Below are 23,470 nucleotides of genomic sequence, written 5' to 3'. Positions count from 1 at the left end.
TCTGTATAGGATTAAAGTTTCCCAGATGCCAACACCCCAGGAGCATGTAGAGGAAGAAAGTCTGGGGCAAGAGACTGCTGCTGTATCAGGGGAAATGCAAGAAACCTCTCCCTCTAAAGCTGAAAATAATGGCCGGGCAAGGAAAACTGATGAGAAAATGGGCATAATGCAGCTAAAAAATTATCACCCTGTTATAGGTAAAACTAATTTCTACTCATCCATTAGATCATTCAGACAACTAGAAAAACTTCTCCATTTCTCAGATACAGTTGAAAGATCCTTACACTTCAGATTTGTGCCCTTCGGTGCAACCCAGGTAGGTTCAGTATTCCGAAGCCATTGGTAGTGAAATGTAGTTAGCCCTTAATGCTCCAGTAGTTCCTATGTGATATGACTGCAGTTGGGAGCAGCTCTTCATCAGCAACAAAAGACCCCCTCTACGTCCACATTCACCAAAAAGCAGCTCTGACAGGGATGCTAAAACTATAGCTCAGTTGGTCACTTACTATAATACAGGGATTTTTCCATAGCCTTTGCTATCTGTATATAGTACCTTTGTAGTAATGTGTGGCAATAAAGTAGTACAGAAAAATACGCATTACACCATACTGAAATGTGACTCCAGTGAAGTAGAACAATTCTAGTGAGTGCTGGCAACAAGTTAGGATTGCCTAACACTTTCCAGAAATATTTATTGAACATTTCTGCCTTTTCTGTATCATTGTTAACAATTTTATCACCTCCATGTAGTAATAGGCCTATGCCATTAGGATTTCTTTTATCTCTGATATACTTAAAAACTCTTCCTTGTTGTCCTTGGCCCTTCCAGCCATGAATTTTCCCCTGATACCTTCTAGCTTCCCTTTCCAATTTTCTGCACTTCATAACTTCTGATTTATATTGACTGCTATCTTCTTCTCCTTTCTTGCATTTATTATATATTGGTTTTATATTCCTAATTGCTTCTTTCAGTTCCCCTCTTAACCACAATGGGCTTTTACACAAAGACCTCCTTATTCGTAATTGTGGCTTTTTGGCCATTTGGTAAACGCCTCTTCAACAGCTCCCAACTTTCATGCACATTTGTCTGTCTAAATTTTTCCTCCCAATCAGTTTAGCTTGTAATTTCCATCAGTTTTATGGAATTAGTCATTTTATCTTTTTATCTATTTTGTCGTTTCATTAAGTGGTTCATCTTCTTTTCTCTCCAGTTCCAGGACTTGGGCGTTCCCTTGGCTTTCTTCCCAAAATGCCTCGTTTAAGAATGGTCCACATTTTCCTCTGGTACCTAATTTATGGACATCCTTTAGATGGGCAGCAGCAGAAAGCTTTCTGTGGTGGGGAGAAAAGAAGCAGCACGCAAGGACTGGACACAAGCACTTCTGTACCTCAGACCCATCCAGGTGCATCAGGAGATGATGATGAGGTTGCACCAGAAACTACGTGCATGGGGAATCGTGAAGTCCCTGCACGCGAGTCTGAAGTGGATCTGTGTAATGAGACAGGTAAGAACTGGCTCCTCATCAGACCAGGACTGTGTCTCCATGGGGAATCCTTGGGGTGGTGGGGCAGGGTGGGAATCCTCACCACTTTTAATTCCAGCTACTCCCTGAGCATGCTCTGAAATGTTTTCATTGCTTGTAACACCACTTCCCCAAGGCTTACTTAAGGCATTGACCCTCATTAACAGTGGTGCTCCAACATTTTAGAATTTCAGACTTCAGCTGTGGATGCTGTAGCCATGACTAAAATGTGGGGTACATACTGAAAATGGAGAACATGTACTCTTGCCAAACTTAAAAAAAAAAGGAGGGGGGGAAGGAATTTCTCTAAAATGATCCCTTTTGGGAAGCAAGTAAAGTTTGGAAAGCTAGCAGCTTATGGAAACTGGTTTGAAATCTTAACTAATCGCTCCTGTTTATTACTCTTTTATTTGCTATGTCTATATGGTGTCATTGGAACTCTGCATAGAGTAGAGAAAGCTTGTGTCCAGAGGAGCTTGTAGTTTGAATCTCTCTCTCTAACTGGCACAGCCAGAGTACACCAATGATGAGGGTAAAAAGAAATTGGGGTAGGAATTGACTTTGGTCAAATACCCTCTTTTCCCTACCTGCTGATGGTCCTTCAGAGTGGAAGGCCATGGGACCATTGAGGGAAGCTGAACCAGAAATAGGGAAAATGTTCTTTACATGCCACCCCACAGGCTAGTTTGAAAGGCAGAACCATAGAGCTATAAGACCACAGAAGACCTCAATCCCTTCCATCCAGAGACCACAGATATGGAGAGCTGCTCAACATCTCACTCTGTCCGGGGGAAAAAGAGCACATGTTCTGGCTCTCAGTAGTGCACTCCGAATTAACCTTGATCAAGCACTCATCTCCCAAAAGCAGCCTCACAAGCAGAGTTTTCAGGTTCAGGAAACCTGACCAAAAATGAGTGGTGTCACTTGCTTTTTTTCACCTGTCTTTTTCACACCCCTGATTGACCTAAGTTAGATTAACTTAAGCAATAATGTAGACCTGCCCTAGGTAGACTGCTGCTGTGAGTCTGTACTGCAGTTTCTATGTTTGTTTACAAAATGTAGATCTGGTTTCAGATTTCCAATACTGTACTGGTCCCCAGAGAAGACTAATAATTTTGTTCCATCTGTGACTCTAAACCTGCATCCTTTCTCTAGTGTATGTGGATGATACTTCATGGATGCGCTATGTCCCTCCTCTCCCAGTACACAGGGAATTTGGATATGGCTGGGCTCTTGTTAGTGACATTCTTCTTTGCCTGCCCCTCTCCATCTTTATCCAGATAGTGCAAGTCAGCTACAAGGTACTGTGCTTTCATTTTATCATTCATATTCAGTATGATGTAATGTTGGGGGTTATTAACAGTACCTTACAAAGCAGCAGACATGCTTAGTCTGTATTATCTGCTTAGACTGTATAATCAATTTCAGATGGTAGTCCATAGAAATTTAACTTCAGTTGTTGCCAGTTTGATTCCGAAAGAAAATAATGAGCAGCACTGCTGTGCTATCAGTTCTTAGGACAATAATTTGCATGTAACTTATTGAAGACTTCACAGAATCCTGCTGTGCCTGGTAAGATCAATTAACATGACTAATGATTAGCTTCTTTGTATGCACTGGCGATTCATAGATTCCAAGGCCAAAAGGGGCCATTGTGATCATCTAGTCTGACCTCCTATATAACACAGCCCAGAGAACTTCCCCCAAATAATTCCCAGAGCAGATCTTTTACAAAAACATCCAATCTTGATTTAAAAATTGTCAGTGGGGAAGAAGCCACCTCCGACATTGGTAAATGGTTCCAGTGGTTAATTGCTCTCACTGTTTAAAAACTTTAAACTTATTTTCAGTCTGAATTTGTCTAGTTTCAACTTCCAGTCAGCCACTGCATCTTGTTATATTTTTGCTGGCTAGATTGAAGAGCCCACTATTAAATATTTGTTCCCCATGTAGGTACTTCTGTAGATTGTAAGCAAGTCACCTGTAACCTTCTCTTTCTGAGTCTATCACTATATGGCATGGCTTCTAATCGTTTAATCATTCTCATGGCTCTTCTATGAACCCTCTTCAATTTATCAACATCCTTCTTGGTGCTGATATTTTTTATTTTAAAAAAAAAAAACCTAAATTCTGAAGGCAGTTGTTACACTTGAGTGTGACACTTTGAAGACTAGTTAATCTCCAGTCAGTGTTCTTATTTAAATTTCACTCCGTTTTCATATTTTGATTAACTTACTGTAAAAAGTTTTTTAGGTGGATGGTCTTGAGGATTTTTTAAACAATCCTCTTAAAAAACACACCCTGATCAGATTTCTTCCAAGGTCAATCCGACAGCAACTTCTTTATAAGAGGTAAGCCCCTGTGATACCAGGATATGTCAAAGTAAGTGGTTGTGGGGAGGAAGTGGGAGGTGTTGATTGTTCTCCCAAAGACTGCACTGGGCAAACCCTCTTCCTAGAACTTTATGGTCTAAAAGATGAAAACCAGGCCAAAGAGTGGGAAGAGGAAGAAGAAAGCAACATTCAGGTAAAGTGATTGGGGCCTGGGAAGGTTAATCATGTCATCAGAGAATGAACAAGTTTTTAACATCAATCAGGTCTCCAATGGGAGGTCATTGCCACAGATGCTGATGAAATTGGTTCCTGACTCATTCAGAATAGCAGATGATTCAGGGCATGTGGTCAGGGAAATAGCAGTGCCAACTGGCTAGCCCTCTGGCCTGGCCAGTTCACCTCATGGCACCGTCTTCTCTCTTCCCAAATGAGAGCATCCTGGTCTGGTAGTTAACTCATCCATCATGATGTGTCAGCAAATAGAGTGGCACAGGCAACTTTACATCTGGAATTTCCTAACTTTTGAGTGCTTGATTTTACAGCCATAATGTTCTTTTAATGTAACTTCCTAAATTTTAATAAAAAACAAATCAAGAGAACAGAACTTTCATCAGGTGGGACTGAATCAACTCCCTCACATGAGTCAACAGGTTTGCAATCTTTAGCTACACAGTACAGACTTCCGCCATTGGAGCTAATGGATTGGTGGTGGTAGCAGTAGCAACCAGCACACAGATTTCCATCATTTGAATCATAGAATCATAGAGTTGAAAGGGACCTCAGGAAGTCATCTAGTCCAACCCCTTGCTCAAAGCAGGACTAACCTCAGCTAAATCATCCCAGCCAGGGCTTTGTCAAGCCGCAGCTTAAAAACCTCTAAAGATGGAGATTCCACCACCTCCCTAGGTAACCCATTCTAGTGCTTCACCACCCATCTAGTGAAAAAGTTTTTCCTAATATCCATGCTAGATCTCCCCCACTGCAACTTGAGACCATTGCTCCTTGTTCTGTCATCTACTACCATTGAGAACAGCCTAGCTTCATCCTCCCTGGAACCCCCTTCCAAGTAGTTAAAGGCTGCTATCAAATCCCCCCTCATTCTTCTCTTTTGCAGACTAAACAAGATTATTCCCTCAGCCTCTCCTCATAAGTCTTGTGCTCCAGCCCCCTAATCATTTTTGTTGCCCTCCGCTGGACTCTCTCCATCTTGTCCACATCCTTTTTGTAGTGGGGGGCCCAAAACTGGACATAATATTCCAAATGCAGCCTTACCAATGCCAAATAGAGGGGAATAATCACTTCCCTCGATCTGCTGGCAATGCCCCAACTAATACAGCCCACTATGCTATTAGCCTTCTTGGCAACCAGGGCACACTGCTGACTCATATCCAACTTCTTATCCACTGTAATCCCCAGGTCCTTTTCTGCAGAACCGCTGCCTAGCTCATCGGTCCCCAGTCTGTAGCTGTGCATGGGATTCTTCCGTCCTAAGTGCAGGACTCTGCACTTGTCCTTGTTGAACCTCATCAGATTTCTTTTGTTCCAATCCTCCAATTTGTCTAGGTCGCTCTGTATCCTATCCCTACCTTCCAGGATATCTACCACTCCCCCCAGCTTAATGTCATCTGCAAACTTGGTGAGGTTGCAATCCACCCCATCCTCCTGATCATTAATGAAGATGTTGAACAAAACCAGCCCCAGGACCCACCCTTGGGGCACTCCACTTGATACCAGCTGCCAGCTAGACATGGAGCTATTGATCACTCCCCATTGAGCCCGATGATCTAGCCAGTTCTCTATCCATTTTATAGTCCATTCATCCAGCCCATACTTCTTTAACTTGGTGATAAGAATACTGTGGGAGACTGTATCAAAAGCTTTGCTAAAGTCAAGGTATATCACATCCACTGCTTTCCCCACATCCACAGAGCCAGTCACCTCTTCATAGAAGGCAATCAGATTGGTCAGGCATGACTTGCCCTTGGTGAATCCATGTTGACTGTTCCTGATCACCTTCCTCTCTTCCAAGCTAATGGATTGGTGGTAGCAGATAGCAGTAGCAGCCAGCAGAGGAGGATGAGACAGACTTTGCCAGTGGGTTTCATGGCAGTTTCCTATACAGCAGAGGAATGCTGAGACTTGAGAATTTTTGGTTGTGTTCTAAATTCTTGAGATTAACCTCTAATGGTTACTAGTCTTTTCCCCATCTCCCCCGGCAACCCTAAATCAGCCTATCTGGTCATATTGCACCCAGCCTGTCCTTCTGCTTGTCACCCTCTGCATTCCAGTCAGGCAGCTTCTTCTTTCTCCTCCATGCTTCCTGGGCACCAGCATGGGGAGTAATGAGAGCACAGAAGAAACACTCTTCCTGCTCTCTGTTCTGGTGCTTAGCACCGTAACAATCCCCATTAGCTTGGAGGAGCAATTGCAGGGAATGTACTTCTTGGCTTCTGCAGACCTGGACAGGAGCATGCTCAGGGCAGACGAAATCTTCAGAGATATTTAACTGGCAGCCTCAAACAAATATCTACCATGCATATGCAAAGTGTGATTTTCAAAGGCTTGTAACTTGGCCACATTTGGGTGGGTTTTCATAGAAACACCAAAAAGCACCTTTCTGATCCCAGCAGCCTGCTCTGACAAATTTCAAGTCCATACTTCAAAGTTTGCAGACACTAGAGCATATCAGTGAAACACTTGTAAGATTTTTTTAACATGGGCTAAACAATGTATTTTTCCCTGACCTTGTTCTTGGAAACAGCCAGTTTTTACTGAAACTTTCCAAAAAGTTAAGACTTGAGGAGATATCTGGCATGAAATATTTCATCTTGAATAACTAGTTTTCCAGAGTTATAAGGAACTGAAAACAGGGTCTTATAATGGATAGTTAGGCAACCTTAACTTGGGAATCACTGCCAGCTCCTCCTATAATACAGTGTATGTGAACTTCTATCAGTCCAGATACAGTGATCAAGTATCTTCTGTTTCAACCTATGTGAAATTATCCACTGACCAGTTGGAGCCCTCACCTCTATTTACTGGTCAGTTGAAGTCAAACATTTGGCAGATTTTACTTCTTAAAATACAAGTTTGATTCTCACTAAGTAACCATTCTTTTTAGATTTGGTGAAACAGTTTTGCTTCGTACACTTGGGAAAACCTAAATCCTTTGAGTTGTTATATAAGCACTTAATATGGCTGTTTAAAGATGTTATAGCTCAGACCTGTTTTTACTGTTTAGGGTGACATATCACATGTTTAATTTGTCATGAATACAAATGTAACACGTCCAACTATGTTGCAGGAGATACATCTTTTCAGTGGTAGAAAACCTGCAGAGGTTATGTTACATGGGGCTGCTACAGTTTGGCCCAACTGAGAAATTTCAAGATAAAGATCAGGTAATTTATTGAAAACTTGAATATTACTCCACCCTTTGTTCTGCTGATCATGATGGTGATAAAATAAGAGATTTCAAATTTGCAGTGATTAGCTTAAATGTTTGGCTCTGGGCTAATATACAACTGTGCAGGTTCTACTGACACATAGGAAGTTGCATGGATAATTTCTCCCCATTATTCTGGAAAGTGACTCCTCAGGCGTTGAGCCAGACTCCTACAAGCTATGTGCAGCCATGATCTGGAAGTCTCCAGAATGCCAGCACCTTGTCTGGGAATTACTAGGCTTGCTGTGTTTACCTCCATTACACTGGGATGCCAAATTAATCCTGCATTGGGAGATGTGGCTTTTTGAAAATGTAACTGTGAAAGGTGTCTCTTCATCAGTAAGGAACAGAGGAATTCCAGGCATAAATAGTTCACTTAGTAAAATTCTGACTTGAACAGGTGATATATTCTGGAATTGTATTCCTGACCCTAGCCATTGGATGATGATAGACTGTCTGTAGATCCCAGAATAGGTTCCCTAATCACAGAGAGTAAAGTGCCATCATTGGTCAAGATGACAGGTATCTGCAAAGTGGTTGCCTTTATGGGCCACTTGGAATACATGGAGTTGTGTGTCTTGCTAAAATGGCCATTTCAGTGATTTTACTTACAGGGGTGTAAGTAATTAACCTTGTGTGTTTCACAGGTATTCGTCTATATGAAGAGAAATGCAGTGATTGTTGATACTACTATCTGTGACCCTCACTATAACCTGGCTCAAAGCAGTCGCCCATTTGAGAGACGCTTGTATGTTTTGAACACTGTGCAGGATGTGGAAAACTTTTGGTTTGATTTACAGTGTGTCTGCCTTAATACTCCATTAGGTATGGTAAGATCCAGCATTCTGTTATTCCCACCTTCATCCTTGATATCCTACTCTTTTCACACCTTCTCTTTCTCTTAAACTCTACCATGAAGTAAGACAGATTTGATCTTGTTACCTTTAACTTACTGTCTCTAAACCCCTATGAGCAAGCATCTCTCTGGCTAGTGTCTGTTTTGCAGCTTATTGTCTAAGGTTTTGAAGTATTAACCTTTTCGATTGATTTTTGTGATTGGCCCTATTTGGGGTGTGGATAATCTGAAACTGACTGGAAATCTCCAAGTAAGGGCAGGTGTTAAGGTACAGCATAGAGCACAATCAACAGTGCAGGGCATGTTGCGCTCCTGGCTGCTGCCCTTGGGGACCAGAAAACTTTAGAACTTGACGTTTGTCCATCTCACACTATGAGATCCGAGAATGAGACTCATGCAAGATAATATCTTCAGAGCAGAATTACAAGGCAAATAATTCACCGCTACCCCTTTACAGGGCCTAGTTTGATCCATGCCAAGCATACTCAAAACCTTGTTGCCAGTATGTTTATATCATGATTTCCCTGACTAGCATGGGCAGAGATCTCATTTCTGAGAACCATGCTGCTCTAGCTTCCATTAGCTATTCTGAGGTAGTCTAAAGCACATGTTCACAGAAGTAATAAGTAGTACAGTTATAAGTGATTACAGTATTTTGGCAATGGGGAAGTGTCTTTGTTTTTACTGCTCTTAAATAAGGTAGAATAGTGCAATAGCAATTATTGGTTAAAGAGCAAAAGCTTCTGAAACCAAAAGCAACTCCTTTTTGTTTCTGTAACTTGAAAGCAGTCAAGCAGAGTGATCCATTTGCAATTTAATCCTCCTTTTTAATATTGAAGCAGTATTTTTCAGAAGGCATTAGACAACTTTGTCTAATTAAGCCGATGTTCATTGCGGCAGTGCTATAATTATGCTGCTGCTCTCAGACACTGTGCAGTAGTATTTGTTTACCAGGCTGTCATAGATACAATATATATCTGGCTCCCTGTAATATGGGGATTTGCGCACTGTGCCATCAACATAATGCTCTGGAAAGTTTTGGGGTTTTTAACAAATCGTCTGCTTTGAGCCTGGAGGGAAACAAACAGAACTATGTGTTGGGCTTCAGCTTATACTGATCCTATGGGCCAGATGCTCTCCTGCATTCCAGGCCCAGCCTGCTGTTCTGTCAGCACAAAGGGCCAAAAACCAAATGGATCTGGCCAGCTCAGAATTTCCTCCAGTGTGGGGATGCTCTCTGTTTTGTAGAACCATCCTTTGCTATTCCTCCAACCCGGCCCCAGTGTAAGGGGTGCGCTGGGCAGGGAGATGGCATGTCTGCTTCACAGTGGGACAGATAAGCAATCCTAAACTGGCTGTCCCTTGGGGACTGTTACGCCCAGAGCATCAGTGTGCAGCCTACTTCCTGATGGGTATCACCACCACTCTCCTGTGCTAAGTGGATCTCTGTGTTGGAATTTAAGGTCCAGGCCATAAGCCTCACAAGCGACTATGTTATGAAAGCAACATGCTTGATACCTAAGGAAAGTGGTAGAGGGTGTCCCTGACTCTCTTAGCATTTCTATTTCAAGGAAACATCTGCCCCGCTCATTTGCCAACAGTTTGCCACGGTGGCAGCAAGCAGCCAGAAGCAGGATGTGGGGAGAGATTGAAACATAACTCTTCATACTGATAGTAATTTAAGTACATTTGTGTGTTTAGGAGTCGTCCGCCATCCTCGTGCAAAAAGAAGTCATCTTCAGGGTGAGGAGACCAGCACCACACTGGATGTGCAGATGGAACAGGAGTCAGCAGTGGACAAACACAATCTTGAAAGAAAGTGTGCAATGCTGGAATACACCTCGTAAGTGTCTTTCCAGCTTTCTGTTTCGCTGAGTAGATGGGTTAAAAACAGAACAGTTCATTTTAAGAGTGTTAGACTAATAGTGTTTGATTTAGCATTGTAATATTTAATCTGGTATGTCTCTCTGTCTCAGAGTCCATCTGCCTATGAGGACAGATTGTGTTGATCAATCCTATGTTTTCAGTTGAGTAGAATAGTTTAAAGACCAGCATGGTCTAAAAATACATTCTAAAAATATGTTATAGTTTAAACAGAAATCAGGCCAGAAAAGTTCTCAATTGTATTGTGCAGAATGTCAGAGTAGATGTTCACAGTGGTCTTTTCTGGTCTTATAGTCTATGAATCTATGAACTGCGTGTTTAGTGTAGTGTTTTGATTTTTTTGGTAGGGTGTTGTGTTTGTTTTAATGCAGATGCTGCTCTGTGTTAGAGAAAGCAGGTTGAAGAACTGCATCTTTCATTTGGAGCAGAGGTCTTTAATTCCTGTGGGAGTTCATTCCACAGTCCTGGATGGGCCCCCAAAAAAGTTCTGTCTCCTTTATGCCCTCTGATGGAAACCTCCATCGCCCTTGACTCAGAGTGAGATCCACCGAATTACTCTGTAACCTAGAGGAAAGTTCCTTGTACTGGTAGCTAGGAGCCTATGAGTTCAAATCTCAGCTCTAATGACGGATGTCTTTATTTCCATGTATCTCATCACCTTTATTATTGACCAAGTCCATGAGCCCCAAACTCAGAACCTAATCAAGTGTGAGCCACTGCCACCCCCATTTTACAGATAAAGCTGTGTTCTTTTAGGCCATTGTGCAATCTCAATTAAAAATTCTGTGAGCTGAATTCTAACCTCAGTTTCATCTTGGCAACCTTTATCTCCAGTTGAGTGGCACAGGTGTTAGTGAGAGCAGAATTTGGCCCTGCAGTTTGATCTTAGCTAACAGTTCTGCAGTCCCTTTGGTTGCAATTTTTAATATTCAGTTCTTTACTCTAAAATTGAAAAGTCAGTTCGCTGGACTCTGATACCTAAAATGAGTAGAAAAGCAGCATTGTTGGCAACCTTTTGGTGTGAGGCGATGGCGTATGTGCCTTTTGCAGTTTTTCACCAATTCACTAGCTGTTGGTGATTTTACTCTTGAGATGTACACAAAGTCATCTAGCAAGTGTCTTGTCAGCTATTCTTACTAGTCTGTTACTGTGTATTTTGTTTCTCTTTTTCCTTAGAGGAAGTCGAGAGGTGGTGGATGATGGATCTATTCCTGGGGATGGGATGGGAGCTGGAGGCTTGGATTCCAGCTTTTATGGCCATCTAAAACGCAATTGGATCTGGACAAGCTATATCATTAATAAAACTAGGAAGGTAGGGGCTTTTAAGTGGATTTATTATATTGTGATGGCTTGACTTTATTTAAACTTTTAACTTCTAGTATTTTTAAGAGTTGTTGAAATATTAATATAAATGTTTGCTGCTCTAGTTGTGTGCATTCCCAAGGGCACATATCCTTGTAGGGTTTTTCCTTATCAAGGCATCTTAATAAAATCATGAATGGTAACGGATGGCAAATGAATAGTTACCATGGTAAATTCTGATGTTGAGTAGATGGAAGATTTGTCTGCATTATGCAATGCAGTCTGGGTTATAGTTCCCTTCAGTGCATGTGCTTTACTGACATTTGCCTTGATGGCACATTCAGTCAAAGGAGAATTAATTACCCAAACGCATAATTAATATGAGGGTAAGAGATTGCTGAGCAGTGCTTCATACACTTCCAGAGGATGGAATTTGGTAGCTGAACACCGAAACCTCCAAAAAGCATGAAACACACATAACAAACATTAGAAAATCTGTCAGCACAGGGTAATGCATCCCATGCCATTCCCCCTCCTGACCATAACTCTGTCCACTGAGAGTACAGCCCTAAGGAGTCCCTTCCAGAGATCATAGTACCTTACAGCTCCCTCAAATGTGGCATCTAAGGAAGAAAAGAACAGTGTTTGGGGTGGGGAGTGTAAAGTGTTTGAAAGCCTCTGATCCCTCAGCCCACCACATATCCTGCTAGTATTAATGGGGCAGCACAGAGGGTCCATACAAGTATGCAAATAAGAGTACAGATTTGGAGTTGTAGTGGCCACACAGGAAATGGCAGATATTGTCGGGAATGGCTACGGTTCTGCTTTCTTGCTATCTCCACGGGGTTAGAGACATCGTTGGGTGGAGTGTGGTGGGGGAAGCATTACCTGAAGCCTGCATTTCCTGGTTTTCTAATGTTTGTGTTTCATTTTGTAAGTAGTTCCTGCTTCTTGGAAGTCCACATGGAGTTCAGAGCACTTTGAAAAACCAGTTTTATAGAGAAATTGCTGCTCAGTTTTAACTATGGTATGGTCTTGGAACCACCCCCATCATAAATCCTTAAGTTCTTAATTCCGCTCTCCTTTTCCTCCACACGTCTTTACTTGAAGGAATTAGTATGAAGTTCAGAACGTCCCACAATGGTGGTGGTTTCAGTATAACTTTAGAAACGTTTAAAACTATTTTGTAGTGAGTACATTGTTAGATCAGCCGTGACTCATGCCAGCAGTCAGCTTATGTTTAAAATCTCTTTCTGAAAACTGTCCACAACTCATTCTGCTCTCAGAAATTTCTTGGATGTATTAATGTTAAAGACTGTGTACTCCATGATGCTCACATCTTGTCTTGGTGGATGTTTTGTTCCTTTTAGGAAAGTGCTGTTTCTGAAAATGGACTTGCAGTGAGACTCCAGACTTTCTTAACAAAACACCCCCTTCCACTCAGTACTGGAGGTAACAAAATGGTGCATATAAAATTTGTAATTGCATTAGAACTCTGATCCTCTTTCTCAAATCCACAGTGATGACATGAGTTCTTCCCACCTCTCCCATAATATGAGACATTGTAGGTCATTATTGTAACAGTGGAATAATTTAACTTTCTTTCCTATTTCTTGATGGGCATGACAGTATTTAGTCATTTGTACTTCATCCTGGTGAGTCTCAGAAGCGCAGCTTGCAGAAATGCCAGACAGAAACCTGTTGTGCATGACTGACAAGCCAGATGCTGTTTCAGATCTTTTTACTGTAGTCTTGTACTTCCCATTGTAATGTAGAACATGAAACAATTTTTACATTTTCATATTTTTCCAAAGCATGAGTCCGTTGTAGCTGAATTTTTTTACCCACAGGTGAAGCATTTCTTGCTGTGTTGTTCTTAAATTTCAGAGAAGTCCCTTCAGTTGCTTGGGAGAGATGAAATATTTCTTTCCCATTTAAGAAAATTCTGTCACTTCAGACAGTTCTACAGCAAAAAATGGCTGAAGTCTGAAACTTGGCCTGAACATAGTCCTTATTGAGGTGCCTCTGCTTAGTTTGGAAAATACTGGGTTTTTTTTGTTTTTAACCAAAGTTAGGAGTGTTTGAAAATTACTTACTAAGTATGAACAGTAGGCTCTTTATTCACTCTATAGACAAGTGCAGTTTACAAGCTTTTGAAAACAGATCTGATGAATTTAAAGGTTCAAAACTTTAAAACCTGCCCAAGTTCCAAGTTTTCTTCATACTTGTCTTATTTCGTAGAGCTCATTGAAATTTATAAAACTGCAAGCCATATTTGAAGAGAATCTGCGTAGTGTGCATGTTTTTTATTATTAACTTTTTTAAATCAGCAAGTGGAATCTTTTTATTTAGCACTAAATTGAGATAAGGTAGCTCACTTGAAAAATTACTAACTTTAAAACTACTAACCATTTTCTTCAAATTTTGATTTGATTTTAATTCCCACTAAATTGGAAGAAATTAAATGCTGTAGAGCTACAATAATGTTAAGATTGCATAATAAAGCACCGCAGTGTAAGAAAATGTGAAACCGAAGGTTGAATGTAAAACCTTAACTGCCCTCCTGTATGTGTGCATCACAATGCAGTTTTCAATTACATGATCATATGTTTCCTTAGGGATATGGATATCTAAGCCTGGGGAAAATCCTGTCATTATGTTGTCTTTGAGAAACAATTCATGATTATATGACTACACTGATAATGTATATGCACAAGATGGTAGAGTTTGGGTGATATATTCACATGTAACTTTATATTTTGACTTTTGATTGCTTAACATTGCATTGCATATTTTGCTATAAAATTCCACTGATGTAAATGTACCCCTGCTTAGGTAATAAAATTAATATTTTGGGAGATGCAAGAGAAGGAGCAGAGTCCCCTGTGCAGAAGGAAGAGTGTATTGAGATTGATAAAGAAGCAACACAGGATAGAACGAAGAGAGTAAGGGGAGGAAAAAGCCAGAAACGTAAGAGGCTTAAGAAAGATCCTGGGAAGAAGACAAAGAAGAAAAAGAGAGGTAAATAACTAGCTTGTCTGTCGGTAAGAGAAGCTTTGTTTTGATGCAATCTGAGTGCTGTGGCATCCTTCAGAAGAACTGTGGTGACTGTGAGGTCTTGTGTAACCAAAAGCTTTCATTAGCCACCTCCTTGAGTTGCCCTCCTGATGAGCAAAGAAGTATCAATGCCATATGGCTGTGTGCTGGCTTTGGGGGAGCATGTTGGATCACTGTTCTTTAGCCGCAGGCACGTTTGGTCTGTAATCCTCTGATGTCTCTGTCTCTGAATTCTGCCTCTCCAACCAACACTTCCTTTTTCAACATCTCATGTTCTGGCTTCTCTGCTGCATTCAGCCCCGATCTTTCCATCTCATGTCCCTTCTCTTGTTGGCTCCGTGGTCTTTACTTTAAGCTTTCCTGTCCCCTATACTAATGAGACCACTGTCCATCCCTTGGATGCTGAGCCATAGTTGTCCCATCACTATTGCTGCTTTGTTGAGCCCCTTTGGAAAAAGCCACCAGACTGTGCTGACTCACAACTTTAAATTGATTTGCTCTTCCTTTCTAATCCTGCTGACTACTTCTCCCTTGTCCTCTTTCACTTCTTCTCTACTCTTGATTAGAGCCCTGAAAATCTGTGGATATCCGCTTTATATCTGCAAACCATTTTTTGTGGATCACAGATGGATGCAGATCCAAATTTTATATCTAGAGCCCTGCAAATCTGCAAATATCCTCATCTGTGGATGCAGATATCCACGGACCATTTTTGCAGATTGCAGATCAGATGTGGATTCATATTTTGTATCCGGGCAAGGGCTCTACTCATGATCTTGCCAGTATTTTTCAAAAACAACTCTGGTACTGTGAAATAGGAGCTCTTTTTCACCCCAACAATCCTAATCTCAGTCTCACTGTCTCAAACCCCTCAACCTTCCTCCCTCTTGTCATCCTTCACTCATCATCTTCCCCTGCCTCCCATTAGTATTATTTATGTTACAGTAACCCTTACAGATCCCAACTGAGATCAGGGACTCATTCTGCTAGGCACTCTACAGATGCATAATAAAAGACAATTTCTATCCCAAAGAGCTTGTCATCCAAACAGACAAAGGATGGGGAAAGGGGCATAGAGGTCAAGTGAATTGTCCAAGGTCACAGAGCCAGAAATTAATCTTAATCTAGAGATGGATGCCATGAGGTCCTTTATCACTGAATTTGTTAACTTTGTCAGACAAATTATTTACAATTGGATGTTCAATCAGACTTCTCAATTTGTGAGCTTCTGGAGTGAGCACACCTTCTGGAGCACTTGCACATAGTGGGCACTAGCTCAAATAATAAATCATCGAAGTCCTGTCCCGGGGCAGGCAGAAAAACTGTCGAGACTAAGTCACTTAGTCTCTCTCTACCTCAACTGTGTTTATACCATACTTAGCACAATAAGCCTCCAATCTCAATTGAAACCTCTAGGCATTGCCATAATACAAATAAATAAGAATAAAGGCCACGTTACAAATACAACTGTCTGTCAGCACACCTAGTATAATTGTCTCTCTTTGGGTTTGTGTTTAGAAGAGTCTGCAGAAAAAAATAAAAGGCTGCGCTACCATGATGAGGCTGACCAGAGCGCCCTGCTGAGAATGACGCGCCTTCGTGTCACCTGGACTGTGCAAGAAGACAGCCTGCTCATGCTATGTCGAATTGCCAGTAATGTGCTAAACACAAAGGTGTTCACTTCTCTACTTAATGTGTGTGCAGTAGTACTAGTATAGCATTGGCATTGCCATATCCCTCTCTATTATGGGGGAGTGGAAGCAACACCACAATTAGGCTTGCTCCAAACTTTATTTTCATGGAGGAGACAAAGGTCTTTAAAGTATTGTGTGATTGGAATTGTAGGGTTCATCTGAAATGCTGATTGTAGTCTCTAAAGTAATTTGAATTTTCTAGGGTACTGCAAAGGGGGGAATCTGAGTTTAGCTATTGCTGTACCAAAAAGCACCATGAGATAAAATATTCTGCACTCTTAACCTTTTCTTTGCATCTCTTTTGAAAAGCAGGATGAAGTATGAAATTGTCATTCTGTAATATGTGATGTTGGGACCAATGTTAAAATTTTCAACACAAAAATCTTACTGGTGAATCTTCAGTGTTAAGGGGGGATAACGTTCCAAGTGACTAGGATGTGGGCCAGTCAGATGTGTCAATCTGAGACAAGAATATGAGGTCACTATCAGAGTTTTATGTTAGCTCATTTGTTGGATGAAGTTCGGAGTACCTATTGCTTCTTCAAATGTGTTTCAGATGGAAGTGGAAGGTGTTATTGATAGCATTACAAGTGAGGTGAAGTTAGCAAGGAATGCAGGAGATTTTCCTTAGTTTTTTATTCCCATACTTCTGTAGCATGCATGTACTAAAAATATACACACAAAATTACATTAAAAGAACAATATTAAGGTTGCAGAGTCAAGCATTCAAAAGTTAGAATTAAGTTGGCTGTGCAACTAACTGATGATAGTTGAAGTTAAGATTTTGTCACAGCTATTTTTTAGTAAAAGTCAGGGACATGTCATGGGCCATAAACAAAAATTCACATAAGCCTGTGACCTATCCCTGACTTTTACTAAAAATAACTGACAAAATGGGGCTGACTGGGATGATGAGAGCTTGAGCCCCACTGGGGGGAAGAGGGGAGGGTCTAGCACCTGCTGTGGCTGACAGCTCCAGAACACACCTGACTTGGAGCTCCAGAGGCGTGTCTGGGAGCTCCGGGTTGTGCTACCCTCCGGGGTCAGCGGCTCGGAGCTGCAGGGGCCCCCTGTGGCTGCTGACAGCTCCGTCCCCACCATCCCAAGACTGAAGGAGAAAATGTCACAGAGGTCTCTGGAAGTCACAGAATCATAAAAGATTAAGGTTAGAAGGGCCCTCAGGGGGTCATCTAGTCCAACCCCCTGCTCAAATCAGGACCAACCCCAGCTAAATCATCCCAGCCAGGGCTTTGTCAAGCCAGGCCTTAAAAACCTGTAAGGATGGAGATTCCACCACCTCCCTAGGAAACCCATTTCAGTGGTTCACCAACCTCCTAATGAAATAGTTTTTCTTAATAGTCACCCTAGACCTCCCCCACTGCAACTTTAGACTATTACTACTTGTTCTGTCATCTGCCACCATTGAGAATAGCCTAGCTCCGCCTAGCTCCATCCTCCCTGGAACTCCTCCTCCCCCCTTCAGGTAGTTGAAGGCTGCTATCAAATCCCCCCTCACTGTTCTCTTCTGCAGACTCAATAAGCCCAGTTCCTTCAGCCTCTCCTCATAAATCATGTGCCCCAGCCCTCTAATCATTTTCTTTGTCCTCCACTGGATTCTCCAATTTGTCTACATCCTTTCTGTAGTGGGGGGCCCAAAATAGGACACAATACTCCTCCAGATGTGGCCTCACCAGTGCCGAATAGAGGGGAATAATCACTTCCCTCGATCTGCTGGCAGTGCTCCTACTTATGCAGCCCATTGTGCCATTAGCTGCCATGGCAATAAGGGCACACAGTTGACTCCAACACAGGTTTTTGTCCACTGTAACCCCCTCGTTCTTTTCTGCAGAATTGCTTAGCCAATTGGTCCCCAGTCTGTAGCTGTGCATGGGATTTTTCCATCCTAAGTGCAGGACTTTGCATTTTTCCTTGTTGAACCTCATCAGACTTCTTTTGGCACAATCCTCCAATTTGTCTAGGTCACTCTGAATGCCATCCCTACCCTCCAGCATATCACCATTCCCCCCATCTTAGTATCATCCACGAACTTGCTGAGGGTGCAATCTTCCAGATCACTAATGAAGATATTGACCAAAACCGGCCCCAGAAACGATCTCTCGGGCACTCTGCTTGAAACCAGCTGCCAACTAGACATTGAACTGTTGATCATTACCTGTTGAGCCCGAAGATCTAGCCAGTTTTCTATCCACTTTATAGTCCATTCATCCAACCCATACGACTTTTAACTTGCTGGCAAGAATACTGTGGGAGACAGTATCAAAAGCTTTGCTAAAGTCAAGGTATATCACATCCATTGCTTTCCCCACATCCACAGAGCTAGTCATCTAGAAGGCAATCAGGTTGGTCAGGCATGACTTGCCTTTGGTGAATCCATGCTGACTGTTCCTGATCACCTTCATCTCCACCAAGTGCTTCAAAATGGATTCCTTGAGGAGCTGTTCCATGATTTTTCCGGGGACTGAGGTGAGGCTGACTGATCTGTAGTTTCCCAGATCCTCCATCTTCCCTTTTTTAAAGATGGGCACTGTATTTGCCTTTTTCCAATCGTCTGGGACCTTCCCCCGATCACTACGAGTTTCATCCGTGACCTCTGTAACATAATCTTCTCCTTAATGGTGATAGTTGGTTGTCATCTTCCGTGTTGACCAGCACTATTATGGGGACAGGAAAAGATACATCTCTGATGCAGTGATCAGCCCCTGCCATATTTTAAGCCACTGCTCCAAAGAATGGGGGAGCTAGGGCTATTCAAAGAGGAGGTCACCAGAATTCTTTAACATGGGCAAAACAACCTATTTTTTGCTAGGCTTGTTCCCAGAAACAGATAAATGATTTTGGCTGAAATCTGCCCCGCATCCTCCCCTCTCCAGTCAAACACCCAGCATTGAAAATTTCAGCTGAAACAAAGTGGCAAAGTTATAAGCAACTGAAACCGAGCCTTATAAGGGAAGGTATTGAGTAATCTTAATAGGAAGTGCTACTTACCCTTCTTATAACATATTTTAAAGTCCTAGCCTGTATTTTTAAGTGGAGAAAAGTATACTATTGTACCCTTCCATATCTCACAAAAGTCTGAAGAGGTTGCACTCAAACTTTCCAAATCAGATTTCATTTTTAGGAACAGAGCAAACATGAAAGATCCCAGCAGCAAAGATTAATGTTTTGGACATTAAATGTATGTGGAGAGAGCATCCAGGAAAAGATTGCAGCCTTCTTCCTAGTGACTGCTGCTAGTGCCAGCCATCACTTGCATATGTGCAGGTCAAAATAAGCTGAGCTTTGACTATTTCTTTTTTTATTTGATGCAGGTGAAGGGACCATTTGTTCCATGGCAGGTTGTTCGAGATATCATGCATGCCAGCTTTGAAGAATCTTTAGATAAAACTTCTCATTCTGTTGGACGAAGAGCTCGCTACATTGTCAAAAACCCACAAACCTATCTTAATTATAAGTAAGCGATTTGTTTCATTTGTCCTTCTAAATTCTTATGAAATGAAGTTAAGAATTTCATTCCTCCATGCTTGGATTCCTGTTCTTTTGTCCCCCTCCATCATGCTAATACAAATCGCCAGTGTCCCTCTTACTGCATCTCTCCACAAGTTAGTCTGGAATGCTATGTGATCTGTGATATCCTGAAGAAGTGTCAGGTGCACCACTTATAATGGAGTCAGTTTGAAATGTAAGGATTCTTGGTCCTGCCACATCACTTCTGAGTTCCACAGTCTGTCTTTAGTGACACAAAGTTATTGTAACCTGGGTCCTGTTCTAGAGCACTTTAACTTTTACTTTATAAACTAGGTACAGGCTTTCCTGACTTATATAGATCTGGGGCGTGTATCGTATATACGACACACAAAAAACAACATTCAAGTAATATTTAGGTTGCAAAGTCAAGAACTCAAAAGATAGGAAATGGTAGAGTTAAGGTTGCCTATCCAACCTGATTCATCCCTAGAGCAACATGTTTTCTGACCCACACTGAACTGTGAACACTTTTACACTCATTTGTTGCAGAGTTTGCCTTGCTGAAGTTTATCAAGATAAAGCTCTTATTGAGGATTTCATGAACAGGGAAAGTAACTACCAAGACCCACAGGTAGGAGGAGAAGTATTCTAAAAAGAGACAGAGTGGTTAACATTCCATTTCCATGGAACTGTATTTGCTTCCTATTATTCACCTCTTGTCTCTTCCCTTTGTGCTGTCAACTTCCTAAAAACAGACTCATGCACCACATCCCTGTTATTCTGGGAGTTAGGTAGACATAGTGAGCCTTCTAAAAGGCAGGAAAGCAGCACTGCAATGCAGCAAGGAGAGCCTGCATTAGCCCTTGTATGCCTAGCATACAGTCTGTACCACCAAGCTATCCTCAAAGCCAGGTTTTCTTAGGCCAATTTATGCTTCCACAGATTATCCATTTGGTGTCAATTACCCCAAATCTTTCCCACCAGTCTCCTTGTTACTGGTTATCTAGAGCTGGGTGGGAAACTGTTTTCCCATCCCAGGATAATTTTCAAAATTTTGAAATTTTTCCCAAATTGAGATGAGAGGTCAATCTCAAACTCGGTTTTGTAAAATGATACTCAAAAAAAAATTTCAGATTGGAATTAATCAAAGCATTTTTGTTTTGATTTCAACCTCTGTTACCTTTTGTAGTATAAATTAACATTGCTAAACAAAAAGTTACTTTGAATCAAAAAAATGAAATTACATTTTGAAAATGTCAAAATGGGACATTTTGATTATTTCAAAACTTTTTTCAAAATTTGTTTCAAATCAGGAGACATGTTGAAACCAGCCTTTTCTGGCAGTTTTGGTTTTGACTGGTATTTTTATAATGGAAAAAATGTTTTATCGGAAAATTTCCAACTAGCTCTACTGTTATCTCACTATTTGGTTTTGTTTATCAAAGGATTAGCTCCCAGTGGAATCCCTACACTACAGAGTGGGAGGTGAACATGGCTAAAACAACAGTTGCCTCTTTGATTTTTTTTTGCTGAATGCCCCAGCCCCACCGAGCCCACCTGCTGTGCTTTGCAAGTGGCTAGGCTGTTTTAACCCTTAGCTATGGGGTTGCTGGTGTGGTGGCCAGTTGATTCCTAAACGTTGTGGAATGAGACCAAAAGGTGTTGCAGGCCAAGAGATGAGGAATAATTTCCTAAAGATGGAATGTGGGCTTGGTTGGGACCAGCTATCCGCAAACCTGTTCTGCTCCCTCTTCCTCTGTCTTGCATTTCTGGTGCCTCCAACATCTCCTTATTCAGACTTATTGTCTGAAAACTGACTAGAAGTCAGGAGGGAGGCAGCATGGTCTGGCATGGGACAAGACCAGTTGCCCAGGGAACTAGCTGTTTTGTCTCCCTCTTCCATTTCTCTTCCTGCTGTGTCCATGTTGGTCTTTCTTTCTCTGGAACCAAGTGGAATGTTCCCAATGAGATATCTGGACCAGCCATATCCCCTGCAATATACTAGGGCTCTTTCCAGCAATACTCTTAGAAGCCAGACTTCGTTTGTCTGATGAGACGAACAGTGAAACCTCCCAAATTCACAGTATGATAATCTGCACAGCATGGCTGGCACATAGAAAAATTTCCAACCTGATGAGATTTAAATTAGGGTTCTTCTAAGAAGGCTGTCATACTGGTAAGGAGTAAGAATAAGATTGTCACAGAGGTCACAGATTCCGTGACTTCCAGAGACCTCCGTGACAATTTCTGCTTCAGCCCTGGGATGGTGGGGCCAGAGCTGTCAGCTGGCTGGGGTCCCCAGAGCTCCTAGCCACCACGGACAGCTGGGGTCCCAGCAGTTCCCACCTACCAGCTCCAGAGCTCCCTGCTGCCATGAGTGGTGGGGGGATCCCAGAGCTAAAAGCTACTGTGGGGGGGCCCCGCAGACCTGGAGCTCCAAGCTGTCATGAAGGCCCCACAGCTCCAAGCCCCTAGACCCACAGCGCGGCAGGGGACCCAGCAGAGTTGGAGCTCCCAGCTCTGGCCCCGCAGCTCTGAGCTGCGATGAGGGGCCCCAGAACTGACAGCCACAGCGGCAGCAGGTGCTGGTGTCCCCCTCCCCCAGTCAGCCCCATTTTGTCAGTTATTTTTAGTAAAAGTCAGGGACAGGTCATGGGTTTCTGTGAATTTATTATTATTGCAGTGACCTGTCCCTGACTTTTACTAAAAATAATCGTGACAAAATCTAACCTTAATGATAACATTGCTTTTACAGAATACACTGTCAATATGATACCTTGTATTATTTAGTTACTCATAACTATGGAACAGCATTTGTCAAATAAAGGTACAGAATACATTTCGTGACACATTATCCTGGCTTATTTACTGTGTTGCTTCCCCTACTTGCTAATTCATAAACTGTAGCCATTTGCAATGGGTCTCCAAGTTATGAATGTGAAATAGAGAGGTCCTACTACCCTTTTGCACTGTAGGAAACATACCTGTTAAGTGTTTAATATGTCAATCTCTTGTTTTCAAAGGTGTGTGCAAAAGAGTTTAAAGAGTTTGTGGAGAGACTTAAAGAGAAATTCAGTTCAACCCTTGGGAATCCCAAACTCGAAATTCCAGATACATTACAGGAGCTGTATTACAGGTACTTTACTTAAGCTGTTCTCATGTCATAGGCGTGAGTGAGATCAAGACTAGATATAGAGTCTATTGTCAAGAATTTCACACTCTTTGAGGGCATGTGGAATCATAGTATCAAAAATGTTTCAGTTTGCTTTTCAAAGAAAAGTTTCTTATTAACATACACTTCTGAAATAGTGATTCTACATTTTAAATTACTCTCATCAATTTGCCAGATATTAAATATTACTGTTTCATTAACCTGCATTTTATATTGAACATTTTTATTATACAATTTTCATGAATATCATTCTTACCTTTAACAATGCTATTAGAGGAAAACATTGTGAGTACTTAGAGGTGCCCTGTGTGACTGTGATCAATAACTATCACAAGCCATTCACTGTTTTGCACAAATTAGGTTGCATGATTTCACAGCAAGATTTGTAGTTAGTGTCTCCATTAAATAATAAAAATGAAGTATTAATGTTGTTCTAAAAGAGTGGACACATCACAACTCTGGTCGCTGTAATAATAATATTTAGCACTTATATGGCATTTTTCATCCATAGATGGCAAAGCATTTTAGAAGGAAGGATAAATATCAGTGTGCCCATCTACAGTTAGGGAATTTAGGTAGCCAAGCATAAATTTTGGCCTTAACCTCTTGGTGCTCAGTTAGTCACCTCAGTAACTTCCCTGATTTTAAGAGGAGCTGCACATCCGCAGCAAACACTGGTACTGGGAACTAGAAGTTCTAGCACCCAGTAACACTTAAG

The 23,470-nt window shown here is 41.7% G+C and overlaps 1 protein-coding gene across 3 annotated transcripts in view; it reads left to right on the top strand.

Moving 5' to 3' along the window:
- The window catches only part of GTF3C1 (general transcription factor IIIC subunit 1), a 70,931-nt gene that overhangs the window by 28,078 nt on the left and 19,383 nt on the right, over window positions 1-23,470 (top strand). For all 3 annotated transcript variants that reach the window (XM_067551190.1, XM_067551189.1, XM_067551191.1), the window contains exons 14-27: window positions 10-197; window positions 1,212-1,505; window positions 2,679-2,824; window positions 3,777-3,874; window positions 7,161-7,257; window positions 7,949-8,126; window positions 9,859-10,000; window positions 11,218-11,353; window positions 12,714-12,795; window positions 14,179-14,364; window positions 15,919-16,073; window positions 19,424-19,566; window positions 20,130-20,211; window positions 22,604-22,716. In XM_067551190.1, coding sequence (XP_067407291.1) covers window positions 10-197; window positions 1,212-1,505; window positions 2,679-2,824; window positions 3,777-3,874; window positions 7,161-7,257; window positions 7,949-8,126; window positions 9,859-10,000; window positions 11,218-11,353; window positions 12,714-12,795; window positions 14,179-14,364; window positions 15,919-16,073; window positions 19,424-19,566; window positions 20,130-20,211; window positions 22,604-22,716 — 2,040 coding nt within the window. The remainder of the gene's footprint in view (window positions 1-9; window positions 198-1,211; window positions 1,506-2,678; window positions 2,825-3,776; window positions 3,875-7,160; window positions 7,258-7,948; window positions 8,127-9,858; window positions 10,001-11,217; window positions 11,354-12,713; window positions 12,796-14,178; window positions 14,365-15,918; window positions 16,074-19,423; window positions 19,567-20,129; window positions 20,212-22,603; window positions 22,717-23,470) is intronic.

The sequence above is a fragment of the Emydura macquarii genome, unplaced genomic scaffold, assembly GCF_026122565.2.
Source record: "Emydura macquarii macquarii isolate MOO-44397 ecotype Brisbane River unplaced genomic scaffold, CSIRO-AGI_Emac_v2 contig_1348, whole genome shotgun sequence".
NCBI lineage: Eukaryota > Metazoa > Chordata > Testudines > Chelidae > Emydura > Emydura macquarii.
The sequence above is the reverse complement of the archived record's forward strand: the minus strand, read 5'-3'. Positions and strand labels throughout refer to the sequence as shown.